At 36.2% G+C, this 15,297-nt stretch overlaps 1 protein-coding gene across 1 annotated transcript; it reads right to left on the bottom strand.

Annotated features, from left to right (window-relative positions):
- Positions 1–12,107: 12,107 nt before the first annotated feature.
- LOC107843077 (aquaporin PIP2-1) lies at positions 12,108–14,077 on the bottom strand. The gene is made up of 3 exons (XM_016687244.2): positions 12,896–14,077; positions 12,668–12,808; positions 12,108–12,551 (listed from the first exon to the last, which is right to left on the bottom strand). The coding sequence occupies exons 1-3, from the start codon at positions 13,478–13,480 to the stop codon at positions 12,438–12,440; spliced, it is 840 nt and encodes a 279-aa protein (XP_016542730.1). The 5' UTR covers positions 13,481–14,077; the 3' UTR covers positions 12,108–12,437.
- Between the last annotated feature and the right edge of the window lie 1,220 nt (positions 14,078–15,297).

Genomic DNA, 15,297 nt, shown 5'->3' with positions numbered 1-15,297 from the left:
TTATGGGCTGTAGGTACTGCCTACAGACCCTAGGTGGGTTCTTAGATCTACGAGCAATCAACAGGCTTTAGATAACCCACTTACGGGGGTACTTATGAGGGTCGTATGTATTATTTATGTCTCGTAAGTAGGCCTTCATAGGTCTCAGAACAACTTGGCAATTTTCAGGACTTTCAGAACTTTTCCTTGCTACATATGAGGCAACTTACAAGGGGCGTAAGTGCCATTTACTACCCATAAGTGGGTTTGTAAATGGCCTTTCAGCTCCACTTCATCTTTTTTTTCCCTGCTCTGCTCCAAAACCCATTTTTCTGCAAAACAAACACAAACATCCATCATATCTAACACAAAAGACCTAAGTACTTACATAATTTTTGATTTTAAGCATTGAAAGTACCATGAAATGATGACACATCAATACCCTCAACTTAGAACATTTGCATATCCTCAGATGATACAAGCCAAATGGCCTCCGGATCTTTGGATGGGATACGTATGATGCTTGAGGTGCTTGATGAATCCTTAGTGCTATTAAAATATGCCAAATGGATGAAAATTATCATTAAGGAGGGTCAAAGGACTTTGACAAGGTCGAAGGAGTGCAAAACAAGACGCGAAAGTCCTTGGAAGGGACATGCTCCCAACGCGCTTTGGATCCGCCTTTGATCCGCTCTAGCATTTCATGAGCGAGTTAAAATAGCCCCTAGTGGGTCTTTTCCTGCATTTTGGGTTAATTTTGGGCCTTAATGTAATAAGCTTAGTCTTGGACTATAAATAGATGACTTTAGGTCTTTCTTATTTAGCTTGTTTTTTATTATGATGATGAATTCATGAAAACTCCATTGGGAGGGTGTTGAGTGCTTGGAAAAGCATTTGTTGACGATTGTTACGATTGTAAGGGAGATCCGATCCCCCTTTCGGTCAATGTAAGAGATTTAGGTGCTTTGATTGGTTTATTGATTGAGGATTAAGGGTTTAATATACCCTTTGTTTGCTTTCAATTCCTTTTATTGTGTCAATCAACCTATCTTTCTATCATAACCCTTTATCTTTCCATTTGTCAATTTCATTATTTCTTTTGTGTTTGTGTTTGTTTCTTGTTTTCGTAGATTATCCTTGTATCATTTGGTATCAGAGTTGATCTTAGGATTGTTCCCACGATTCTAGTCTTGGATTTGTTATCTTGAAAATCAACAAAATAGAAGTGTCAAAAAGTGAAAATCCCAAAAAAGTCACTATTCACATTTTTGTTCTTAGGTCAAATTTTGAGTTTTTGATTTTGTATTTTTTTCTTGTGTTTCTAGTGTTAGATTTGTGTTCTCTAACACTATACGAGTCTAGAAATTAAATTTGAACCAAATCGGAGCTTATTTGAGTGTTCTATTCTTGTTAGAAGCTTGGATTGAAGATTTTGAAGTTGATTGCAAAATCTGAAGATTTTGTTGAAGAATTTGAGAAAATTGATGATTGAAATGTGTTTATAAGGTCGAAATTAGCCTTGGTTCAAAATTTTGTCATATTTCGATCAACGGTTTAGAAGATAGAGATTTTTGGAGTTTTGGTATTCTTAAGTGTTCTTGGAGAAATTCAAAACTTCAAGAGGAATTGTTGGGAAAAAGTAGTTGTTTGATCCTCAAAAGTGAATAAAAAGGTGTATAAAAGTGTTTGTACAAACATCTTTTGAAGGCCCTAAAGGATATTCCAAGAAAGGAAGCAAAGGTGGCCCACATTTAGCTAATGCTTGGCTGAAATTCCAGCCTTGTTGCCTTGGCCTGCGCTGCATCTTCTTCAGCAGATTGGCAGAATATTGGACGCAGGTCAGGAGCAGATTACACTGGTTTGATCTGTGGTGCATCTGCTTCAGCAGATTGACAGCTGATTAGCCATAGATCAGGGGCAGATTGGTCCTGCGTCCAACATGCTCTCCGTATGCGTCCAAGGTGCGTCCACACTTCAAGGCAACCCTCTTGAACGCACCACCAACCTAGTTTGACCATATCTAAAGCCTTCCTAACGTCCAATTCAAGTTCCCATATGAATATCAACCCTTTTCCAACACCAAAACTCATCTCAATACTTTAAAAATTCCATTGTTCTAGGTTTGATTCTTAGTTTCAATTTCTTGATTCTTGAATCACTTCTTTGATTCTTAAACTACTCATCAACTAGTAACTCATCTACTAAGTTGATTGATTAGTTTTGAGTCCGTTTTCTTTTGCCGTCCTTTTCTTTTTGTGCTTTTCTCGTTTTAATTCATCGTAACTTCTTTGATTCTAGTTCATAGGTAGATTTTGTCTTGTGTCTTGAGTCGATCAAACAAGAATCCATTCCGACCGCAAAGTAGTGATTGACACCTTATTAACTACCGGAGTATACACAACTTTTAACATTCGCCGCTCCAATTATGAGGATCACAAAGGTGAGCTTATTATGAATGTTGGTGAGGAGCTTTACTACTAATCTTGTTTGTTCATTTTTTTATAGGTACAAAGGTGATATAAAGGGAATATGTCTTTGATAGCCGGGGATTATTGTGACTACAACATGGGAGACTATGATTGTAGTGAGGGGTTTTATGGCTATGAAGTTGAGGGAGATTGCGGAGGCTATAAAAATAGTCATGATCAAAACTTGGGCAGATTTGAGGGTTATGGTTTTGAAGGAGAAAATGTGGAGAATGAAACGCCTAGTGCTTATAGTGAACTTGGAGATGATGTAGGACCTCATGATCAATCTTATGATAACGTTGGGGCATATGAGGAGTCTTGTACTTCTCACTCCGAACCTAGATTTGGTGTTAGGTATAACCCTTTTGTTCTCAAAGCTTATGATAGCTATGATGAGACTACACGAGAGGAGTGTGAAGATTCATATTCTCCACCTTGTAGTACTTCTTATAAAGGTCGATATAGTGTGAATGGTTATACTAGCTCTAGTGGAGGTTGTCAAACAAGAAAAAAAGGGTATGAATCTCCAAAATCGATGGGTACTCGTGTGCCTTACAATGTTGATCCGAGAAGGAGTATACACTCCAGAAAGGTGACCATTTGTGGGATATCGGGCTGCCTTGTTGTGTTAAATGATAGGTACTATAGAAACTACATCCTTCCATCCATGGTTGACAACTTGGGGTTGTTTCGCTAGCCTTTACTTGTTCCATACTCCTTGGACGGGTTTAAGGTTACCAAGAGGGTCAAAGTTGTCTTCTCCCAATTTGAATACCATGAGGAAGTGTGGTGCGATATTCTTCCATTGACATACAATCATGTATGCTTAGGTGCCGATTGGTTTGCACAACATAGAGTTCCAAATATGAAAAATTGACCTAATATTGTAAGAGACCAATGGGAAAATCACCTCATAACATACGTGTAGCTAGAGCCATAAGGAGAAGCGAATACTTACTCCAATCTGAATGCTTATGAGAGACAAAAGATTGAGAGGAGTAAGGGTGTGCAAAGTGGTAATTTGAGAGTGAAAAAAGGAGATGTTATGTGGAGCGAAGTGAGGGGATTTCCACCAAACCAAGCTAACATTATTTGTCCTTCTATTTCTAAGTACATGTGTGTAGGTACCAACATAAAAAGTTGAAGAGAACAAGTGCTAAAAGAGAAGATTCTCTTTGAAGACTTGACGAGGGAAATCTTAATTGAATCCAAAGCTTGTGGATGACCTTTACACCAAGGTAAAGAAGAATGTGTTCAAGAACTACAAGGTAACATAGCTAACTCTTACACTTTTGTGCATGTGAATGATAAGTGTGTGGTTAGTAGCCCATTGAGTGTAAGTAGTAGCTTACCTACATATGAGTCTATTGATTCTTTGCCTCTTGATGATGATGTATATGTTGTGAGTGTGGATGCACTAGTTGATCCTTTTGCTGATCGAATTGACTCTTATTGTAAGATCAATTTGTGTCCACCTAATGTTGAAGCCATTATGTTGAGTGATAGCACATCATCTAGTGAAAATTATGTTGATCAACATGTGTGCAAAACTAGTCCACCACTTGAGAAAATATGTAGCGTGATTAAAGAACCTCAAGTGAGTGATATAATTAAGAACGTTGGTTAAGAAAATGGGAGTGACTCTTTGAGCTTGACCTTTAGTGAACATTCTAATACTTGCTTGGATCATAGGGATAATCATGTGCTTGAAACAACTTTGATACTTGATAATGGTCTTTTAGATAATGGATTTGCATGTTCTATATCCTCTCTATGGATTGATCTTTCTCTCTTTAAGAACAATATCTTGTTTGAAGATGATCTCACTCCAAGTGAATTACCTAGTGGTTTGGATAGCATTGTTGATATAGCTCATCTTGAGGGTTATATTCCATATGACAACCCACTATGGTGTGACAATATTCATCCTAAAGATGAAAATCTCTTCTTGGAAGATGAAAATACTCTTAAGGGAAAGGAATGTGAAGTCTGGAAAGGAATAATCAATTGATTTAGGTTAACTTTGATTTGCTTGAATCTTTAAGAAAACCACTAAGTGATTTTTCCTTGGAAAATGATTATGCATGTGATCCTTACTATGACACCCCACCCTTGTTTGATATTCACAAACCTAAGTAATAATCCCTTTGATGTTGACGGTGATATGTGTTTACTTGAGGATTCATCTATTGAAAGAGAAAGTATCCATTGTTTGGACATAGCTTCCTCTTCTACTTTGTGTGACCCTATTGTTGATAATACTCATGGTGATGATCTTGGATATAATATTGAGTATCTACATGGTGACACCTTTGTTGAAGTGGACTTGAGTGATGCCTTACTGTACACTCTACTTGCTTTTGATGATGCTTATTCTATTATAGAGAGTATGTCTTTCTATTTGGCTAAAACTTATGGGGAAAAAGAGTGTTGTCTAGACCCGTGTCTATGGCCACTCTTTTCATTTGACCCCGATGCCAAATTTGGAAATGGTGATCTTGGTAAGCCCAATTTACTGCTTGGTCTACATGACAAGCAAAGTTTGAATGAAGGTGTTGGTATCCGTCCCTATGATGAAAAGTATTTCTTGGGGATTCACAATCCACTTGAGGGACCAACATTGTGTAAGGAAAAGAACTCCAACCAAGATAAAGGGTTTTTAAAGAAGGGGAGTGGTGAAAAGCTCCAAGAGAGTTCACCATTATGTTTTTCCATTCTTGACCAAGGTTCCACCACTTATAGGTCAAGAAGAGAGAGTCTTCTCTTGAAATAACTTTGGATGAATTCCATTTATGTTATACCCTTTTTTAATACGTGTGTAATGATGATGCCTTTACACTTGCTTTATTTTTATATTACCTCTTTGCTTATGATGATATCCATGCTAGTCTTGGATTTGCTTTATGTAGATGTAGGGAACTTGTTGGTTGGTCCACTTGTTTAAGTGACAATGCTATATGGATCTTGTAGACTTTAAATCCAATTGAGACACCACTCTTGATGTAGTTTCTTAAAGAGGTAATTAATCAATTGTGTCTTAAGGCTCCTAAGGTGAAAGTAGCCTTACCTTTTGAATTTAGTGATGTCATTATGATCCTTGTGGGTTTCTTACCTCTTGGTGATTCCCATATCCAACTCCTTTGTGCATTTTTCAATAAGGTTCTAATGTTTACCACAAAGGATCCTTGGTTATATATTAAGTATGTGCACCCTTGGCATGATGCTATGATTATTTGTGCTAACTCTAATCCTCATGTCATGAGGATGTCGTATTTGTTTGTCCTACCTTTAATTTTGCAAGGTTTGGATTCGAGGTCGAATCCTTTTCAAGAAGGGGAGGATGATACAAGCCAAATTGCCTCCGGACCTTTGGATGGGATACGTATGATGCTTGAGGTGCTTGATGAATCCTTAGTTATATTAAAAGATGCCACATGGATGAAAATTATCATTTAGGAGGGTCAAAGGAGTGCAAAACAAGTCTCGAAAGTCCTTGGAAGGGACATGCTCCCAAGGCGCTTTGGATTCGCCTTTAATCTACGCTAGCATTTCACGAACGGGTCAAAACAACCCCTAATGGGTCTTTTCCTACATTTTGGGTCACTTTTGGGCTTTAATCTAATAAGATTAGTCTTGGACTATAAATAAATGACTTTAGGTCTTTCTTTCTTAGCTTGTTTTTTATTATGATGATAAATTCATGAAAACTCCATTGGGAGGGTATTGACTGCTTAGAAAAGTGTTTGTTGATGATTGTTTAGAAACGGTGGTTGTAAGAGACATCCGATCCCCCTTTCAGTCAATGTAAGAGATTTAGTTGCTTTGATTGGTTTATTGATTGAGGATTAAGGGTTTAATATACCCTTTGTTTGCTTTCAATTCCTTTCATTGTGTCAATCTACCTATCTTTCTATCATCTATATTTTTACCCTTTTTCATTTCATTTGTCAATTTCATTATTTTTTTTGTGTTTGTGTTCATTTCTCGTCTTCTTAGATTATTCTTTTATCATCAGACAACTAACACATAACAAAAACACACGATGCTTAACTAAGAGAAACCTAAAGCACCTACACAGTCAACTCACTTTTAGCTTAAAACTCTTACCCCTCTTGCTTTCAACTTTTCCAAAACACTGTGTGGATGCATGTAACACAATAGTATGACAAATGAATCAAGCAATGACATTACGTTAGCAATAAACAATCAAGAAGAAATTTAAGCTACACTACCCGAACAAATAAGAAGTTAACAACACAAATCATGTACCCTCATAGAAAAGACGACTCAACTCTCATAATATCATTATGCATGTCAATGCAACGTACTATGTCAAGACACTCACTCTCATAAAAAAAGTTCCAATTAATGTGCATAGAATATCATAGGCTTGCCCTTATTTTTTATTTCTTAGTCTTTCAGACAGTTGGACTAGGATCACTATAGGACTTTACTCGACCTGTAATATAAGCTTAGGGTCAAGTATGATATATTTGGGATCTAGTGACTCACCCTTATTGACACTACACATATATTTTGGCTCCACTTCTCAATCATTTTTATTTTATTCCTTCATTTTTCTCCTTTATTGATTTTTCATATTAGGTGTGGTTTTCTTTTTGTTGTTCTATTTATTCTCTCTTTGTTTCAAGTTTTTCATTTTTTTTCTTTTTTTACTTTTGTTTTCTCTACCATAGTCAACCTTACTTTTTTTCTTTTACATTACACACCCTTCTTTGTACCCAATTCTAACTACGCACCCCTGTGATAGTCACCCTTAACTTAAGTGATTTTCTTGAATTGAGGTGCACAGTATTCTAGGAGGGACCAAGCCAAAATAGGTACATTGTAATCAATTGGGAAGGTGAAAAGATGAAACTAAGAAAATAGGTGAATGCAGGCTCAAATCAGGGATCAAGGGATACTTATTCACATTTGGACAATTATTTAGGCTAAGAATAGACTAAGTAAAAAATAGCTTATGATCATGTCCTAACCAGCTATCCTACAACCTAAGCAAGACTAACCAGACAAGTTCTGTATTAAATGCACAAAGAAAACTAGGTAAGTACCTCACACACACATTGTACAACGTTATATTACCAACTACTATCTGTCCAATTCATGCAAATGCTAAACTATGGTTATTTTGTTACTAATAATACCATAACAAGATTCATAATAGTCACACATATATTTACATCACACAATTGAAATTTTGGATGGGTATCAATTCTTTAAACCACTTAAGAACAAAGAAAATATGTCAACTCCCCTTAGGTTCCTTATTTTTCTCCTAATTAAATACAAACAAAACATAACATATACAACGACACAAATCCAATCTAAATATGTTGGATCTACTACGAACATACTCCAGAGAAAAGAGACACGACAACAAAAATTTCAAGAGGACATCTAGACCCCCAAGTATACCGACCCCCATCAAATAAGTATGCATTATCCCTAATGCATCAGGCCGCTACAAAGAAAGAGGGTTAGGAACATATCTGTGGCACCTTAGGTGTGTAGATCTGATGTTAATCACAAATAACACACATTATCTCAAATGAAGAAATAACAAAACACCTTGAATTGTCTCCCAAGCAGCGCCTGATTTAACATCGCGACACGACGTGGGGACTTTGATTACTCAAACTTCATTGAGGTCGACATAAGGTTGTCCTCTAGGGTCATCTATAATGTTTATTATCGAAACCACCCTTATGTCAGTTGGTTGCTTCAAAGCTCTGCACACATTGAACGTGGCTTCCTCATTATTTAACCTGAACTTAAGCTCACCTCTTTCCATATCCACCAATGCTCTATCCGTGGAAAAAATAGTCTCTTCAAAATTATGAACATCTGAAAATCAACCTCACAATTCAAGACAATGAAGTCGGCCGAAAAGATGAAGCTGTTCACTTTGAACAAAACATCAAATGATATGCCTACAGAATTCTTAACTGTATGATTTGCTATTAGTAACCTCATCATCGTAGGTTCGGGAGGTCTCAAGCCCAATTGTTTGAACACAAGCAGCGACATCATGTTAATTCTTGCACCCAAGACACACAAAGACCTGGCAAACCTAGATGTCCTAATAGTATAAAAAGTAGTAAAAGCTTCGGGATCACCTTTCTTTTCCACAAGAGATCGGGAAGTAATTTCACTACAATGATGCAAACCACCTACATCCTTATAAATGACAGTTCGCTTTTTTGACACCAAATCCTTTATAAACTTTACATAGCCAGGCATCTGTTCAAGAGCTTCAAGAAGAGGGATGTTCACACTCAACTCCTTCAGCATAGCATTAACTTCTTATACTTTCTTCTTCCGTTTTCTATTTCAACCTTTGACGAAAAGGTAGGGGAGGTCAAGGAATAAACGTCAAGACTGGTTCGACCTCCTTACTCTTTTTCTTATTATTCTCAGCTCACTTTTTTGCACCCATCAATTTCTACGATATCTCACCATTAGTCACCAACTTCTCAGTTTTTGCTTCGGGTGCATCATCAACATCAATCGTATCATACCTTACCTCATCAACTACATGCATAGGTAGATCAATAAGAGCCTTACCACTCTGAATGGTGATGGCTAGGCAGTGACTGTTGTTCTTCAAATTCTGAATAGTATTACTCGAAAGAGTGCCCGATTGACACTGATTCAATGTAGCCAATATCTGACCAAACTGTTGCTCAAGTTGCTTAATTGCAGTAACATGCGATTCCACTTTCTAGCTCAATCTCAAAATATCTGGATTAATTGCCTTAAGGAAATTCTCTTGGCATTTTTGACCCTTCATCAGCTTAGCTATCAATGGTTTCATCCTCGAATCAGCATCACATCTTTCCAATGGAACATACATACCACTCATCTCCTTATAATCATCCTTTCTTCTCTAGTTACCATCCTTTTCTGTACTCTTAACCCTATATTTATCCCCATAATGGTTTCGACCTTGATACCCTTACCTCAAGTTTTAAGTATCCTGATTGGACCCTTGGCTCTTGGGAAACCCACCATCTCTCTATCCAAATACTTAGCCTTCTCCTTAAAGTCAGACTCGCCATGTCTAACAGACTTACCTCGTGCACCCATTGCATTCACCTTTTTTGTATTCATTATTGCGAACTATTTGGTAAGTAACCTGATCTCCATCCTCAACTGTGCTACCTTTTGAGCCACTATATTATCTAGGGCTTTTTGCTCATTAGAAGTACCAATAACATAGGTACCGACTCCTCTTTTTGCCTTCCAAGTATGCCACCCTCGGTTGATTGTAGAGACCTGGTATAAGATTTCCATAGTTAACTCCCAATGAAGGCTCATAAAGTTTCCACCAGTAATAGTATCAACAACAACTTTGGTGTTCACATTCAGGGCTCTATAAAATATCTCGAGCAAATTCCTCTTTGAAATTCTACGATTGAACATAGTCATCAACTTCTTCTTGAACCTCACAATGTCTCGTACAGTGCCTCTGAATGCAATTGCCTGAAATTATAAATCTCATTCTTCAACTGCGACATTCTAGAAGGAGGGAAGAATTTGTCCAGAATTGTGTCCGCAACTCATTCTAAGAGGTAATGGACCCATGAGGTACTTCCCCTAACCATAACGTCGTTTCACATGTAACAAAGAATGGGAACAAATTGAGTCTCGAAGATACCTGACTCGCCCCAAGTAGATTATACGAAGTGCAAATCCTAACAAAATTCATGATGTGCATGTTTGTGTCATCCGTCGGCAAACCATCAAACACGCACTTCAGATTAAACAACTGAATCATAGCACTCGTAATATCAAACTTCACTCCTTGGGGAAACTCAGGAGAAATGATATCTCATGTCTCAATAGGCTCAACATACCCCAAATCTTCCTCCAGATCATCAAACACTGGAAAATACTTAAAAGCTGAGAGTGGTTGAGCTCTATCTCTTTTAATTCTGTCTCTATCGGGTGCTGCTCGACGCTCTTCTTCCTGTCTCGCTCTTTCCTCTTAAGCTACAAGATGGACATTTTTCAACCTTGCATTCTCTTCGGCTAATAATCGAGCAAAGGTCTGCACGACCATTTCTTGAACAACATGCAGAGGTGTCGAATTCAAGAAATTTGGGTCACGTAGAACCCCATGCTTATGCTCTTTCGTCTTACGACTTTGTCGTAAGTTCCACTCCAGCTTAATATCAAATGGGATCAAGGAATTACCTTGATTCCTAGTACTAGGAGTACACTGGCGTACGCCCAAGAATAGTAGAATACCAAAAACCACTCTACCATGACTTCTGTCATTCAATCGTAATAAATTACTCCCTCCGTTTCATAATAAATGAATTGTTGGATTTTGACACACATATTAAGGAAAAAATACTAAAGACATAAATTTAATACAACTTTCCATTTTTACCAAAAAAAAAAGTTGATCTTGTAATACTTTTTTAAAAGTTAATTGGTTGTCAAATCATAAGGACAAATTTGAAAACAAATTTAATGATTCACTTATTTTGAAACATCCAATAAATACCCTCAACAATTCACTTATTCCGAAATGGAGAGAGTATAATTCAAACGTGTGAGTGAAATTCATTCACAAGTTCAAAGGCTATTAACTAGTCTCCACCCCCAACGTACCTTTCTTGATTCCTTCAACCACTCATTTTTCGCCATCTCAGCATTGGCTCGTCTTCAATATTATATTCAATACTGTTGAAAAAAAGGCTGCTTACTAACCAAATTTATCATATTTATCTGTACTAATTAATTTTAAATAGTCAATTTTGAATAATGTGGGGTTGCTGCCTTGACAAGTGTCAATCATCTAACAATCGGTTTACATAGAAAATTAGATTAAACAATTGAAATGTTAATTATACTTTTGGCTTGTGACAAAAGATTGAATAATTGATTGTTTAATGTGTACGTGTACAACCAACCATACCTAATTTGGAAAGATTCCTACATTATTACCGACATTCAGATTGTACCATTACAAGTAATTATTAAGTCGTTCTTAATAATAGTCACGCAAATTATTTTGCTTCCAAGGATAGAGTTAACAATATTTTTTTGTTTTTTGTTTTCAAGCTATACCCAAAGTTGACAGCCGTGAGATTAATCTTTTGTTCCACGATCAGCGCACTAAGCGGTAAAGAACTAGCCACAAAATTTGCTTCATTCATCGGAGCGGGGATCGAACCCTGCTTCGATATTGTATTGTAGAAGTCGAGATACTATTTACTTTGTGTTTTATTTTAAGGTACCATCCTTGAGATAGGGGAAACTGGACACGCCTCCAATTTGTATGTCTATCAAAGATCATAGTTACGCGAAGAAGGACATAGATCTTAGCCTCAAAAACAAAATGAAGATCGGCGGTGGTGGGGGTGGGCTGGGGGAATCCCTACGATACAGGATTCTCTCTTCCTCACATTCTATTGATGACCTAACGAATATTCCTTCTAACAAATTTTCTTCATACTCAAGACTCAAATTTGAAACTTCTGATTAGGAGATGCAAGAGTTCTTCAGAACTAACCATAGGAAAACTAGAACAGAATGGAGATGCAAGAGTTCTTCAGAACTAACCATAGGAAAACTAGAACAGAATAAAGTTGTATAGTGATGCTTATTTTAATTTGGGAACAAAGAGGGTGAAAGATAAATAGCTAATATAGCCTTGCTCATTCCATTATTTGGATGCCCAAATCAAGCATATTGAAAATTACATAAACACACACAAAAAAGAAAGGGAAACAACTAGAAAAGCAGCAATGACGATGTTTGGCACATTTTTAAAAAATGCCAAATAGCCAAGACAACTCTAATAACATAAGAAAACATAATTTGAAGACTTCTCCCAAATACTTATATACAGTTTCTTGAATGGAATGCATCATATCCCATATTAAGTGGGAAATTTTGACCATTCTTTAATTTGACTCCATTTTTCATAGGCCTCCCAACTAGAAATTCTTGATATGATTATGCATTGCTTCTGAATGAACCAAGTGCTTTAACAGCTCCAGCCCTCAAGATAAATTGATGGTAAAATGCAGCAATTGCAGCACCAATAAAGGGTCCCACCCAGAATATCCACTGTCACAATTAACAACAAAAAACTTAATTAATCTCTCAAAATATAGTTGCCAACGATATAAAGTTCAGGTGTCTGTCTATATATTATGTGTTTAATGAATATGTGATTTGCTTACTTGATCATCCCAGGCTTTGTCTTTGCCATAAATAACAGCGGCCCCAAAACTCCTAGCAGGATTAATACCAGTTCCAGTAACAGGTATTGTTGCTAAGTGAACCATGAACACCGCGAATCCAATTGGAAGTGGTGCCAATACCTTTAATTAATCAAATCAAACCATCAAAATTGACATTAAAATTAGTACTACCAAGTAATAAATTTGATATCGCGGAGTTATACTTACAGGAACATGAGAGTCTCTGGCGTTTCTCTTAGGATCAGTAGCGGCAAAGACGGTGTAAACAAGAACAAAAGTGCCAATAATCTCAGCACCCAAACCAGTACCAGTGCTATATCCATCATTCAATGTATTAGCACCACCACCATGCCTAAAATAGTAAGCCTTTTGAAAAGCCTTGACCAACCCACAACCACAAATGGCTCCTAAACACTGAGCCACAATGTACATAATGGCCCGAACCAACGATACTTTTCGGGCCAAGAAAAGCCCGAATGTGACAGCAGGGTTAATGTGTCCACCAGAAATACCAGCAGTGCAATAAACAAGTACGAATATCATACCCCCAAAGGCCCAAGCAATTCCAAGAATGCCGACACCACCACATTGGTCAGTGGCACTTTGGCTCTTGTAGCCAATTACAGTAAGGACAGTGATATAGAGGAATAACAATGTGGCGATGAATTCAGCAATAATGGCTCTATAAAAAGACCATTTACCAAGTTCTTCAGGATCAATTAAGGGTGCTGGAGGTGGATCTTGGTAGTCCTTTGGTGCATATTCAGTGCCAACTTCAACGTCTTTAGGCATTTTTAAGCAAGAAATTATAATGTTTGTATATTTGGATGTGTGGTGAAGTTTAGTGAAGTGTGATGGGGTATTTATGGAGTTGTAAATATAATATTAGCTGTACAAAAATACTATTTGATTGATCAATAATTTATCAAACTTATCATTTGCCGCCCCATAATACTCACTCCCAATTTCTTGCATTTTCCATATGGTTCAATGACCCCAAATCATAGCCACCCGGTATGCATTATTCGTTATCCACGTTGGGACCTAATTAAACGTGGAATTATTTCGAAAAAAGTCTACGGTTGAATAAAACAAATAATAAAGATAACTTTATATCCAAAGCTTGAATAATATTTCACTAACTTTAAATTTTGAATCCGTTCTTAATTTTCATTTCAATCTGGTAGTGGTAAAATTGGAAGAGGTATGACTTATGAGTTGTGATATCAAAGACCCTGATCTAGACATTCAAATTACACTTATTACTCTTTACAAGAAATTCACTTTAGACTGTTAGTATGACCATTACTCTTATTTTACAATTAATTATACTTTTTGTATTTGATAAAAAGATATATCTCTACAATATACCTCTAGGCTCTACAAATAATTTTAGATCGAGAGTATTTTATCCCTTGATATGATATTATAAATTTGAATTTAATTGAGTCGAATACCGATTTTGATGGTATGATAAAAAACTCAAAACAAATAAACACCACCGTCCATTCCAACTCAGCCGACGTTGTTGATTCCTTCAACCACTCATATCTTGCCATCTAAGACCCCATCTTCAATCAGAAAAAAAGCCTTATACTTTTTATGAAATCAATGTATATAAATTATAATTCGTACCAAACAAAATTTTCAATTGGTTAGGTAGGAGAAATTAAAGAACCTTATAGCTATAGGCCACACCCCACCCCAAATTCCTAATGAATCATTCTTCCTTTTTTCATATAACGTTGTAACTTGTACCTCAATATACTTATTACTCTCAAAAATTGGAGTCACATCTATTAGGTGCGTGTTCTACTTGTAGAGTTCACTTTATCATTAATGCTCAATAGTGACACTACTTACAACTTTCAAATATTCATAAAAAAAGATGTAGTAACATTCTTAAAAAGCAAATTGCCTTGGTATGTTGGTTTAGTTCTCTGCATAATAATCATCTTCTATAATATCCATTATAACAGCTTGATTTTCTTTGATCATCGACTTTTATATTATGTAATATCATATATTTTCTATATCAATATCTTGCTATAGCAATCAAAAAAATCAGATCACAAACGACATTATTAATTCTAGAATACCCTAACCCTAAACAAAAGCCTCTAATTTTCGGTTTAATTTATCATGTTTGCTCTTGATCACAAGATTATCCATCTAGAAAATTCATTTTAAAAAAAAAATCAATGACATTATTATTAATTATGAGAGTGAGAAGTGAGCGACAAACTTTTTCAATAATCAAACATAGACAAAACTAGTGGAGTTTCATTGAAGAAAGACAATGCACACCGACCATTCAATACCATCCACAACCATAATTTCTATAGTATATATAATTACATGATTGTTGTGAATTTTTTATTTTTCTATTGATCTCTAATTGTTTGACAAGTGGCAATGCTTTTCACCATTTAGTCACTTACCTCTATTTTTCTAGTCATTTTTGGTTCTTTCTAAACTGGTGATGATGACGTTTCCCTAATTTTGCAAATTTTTTTCTTACCAAAACTTTTGTTATAGATTATGGTAATGGCAATAAAACTCATCGTTTCAATGTACTCTAAATAATCATATTTATACTATGAGTGTTA

The sequence above is a fragment of the Capsicum annuum genome, chromosome 9 (assembly GCF_002878395.1).
Source record: "Capsicum annuum cultivar UCD-10X-F1 chromosome 9, UCD10Xv1.1, whole genome shotgun sequence".
NCBI lineage: Eukaryota > Viridiplantae > Streptophyta > Magnoliopsida > Solanales > Solanaceae > Capsicum > Capsicum annuum.
This window is presented reverse-complemented; position numbering and strand designations above follow the sequence as displayed.

What these genes read in the sequence shown, in the direction of transcription:
- LOC107843077 (XM_016687244.2), bottom strand. Translation starts at nt 13,480, where the DNA reads ATGCCTAAAGACGTTGAAGTTGGCACTGAATATGCACCAAAGGACTAC. An exon ending in CCAGAGACTCTCATGTTCCT is followed by an intron (nt 12,809 to 12,895) that starts GTAAGTATAACT and finishes GATTAATTAAAG; the next exon opens with GTATTGGCACCACTTCCAAT. An exon ending in ACAAAGCCTGGGATGATCAA is followed by an intron (nt 12,552 to 12,667) that starts GTAAGCAAATCA and finishes TAATTGTGACAG; the next exon opens with TGGATATTCTGGGTGGGACC.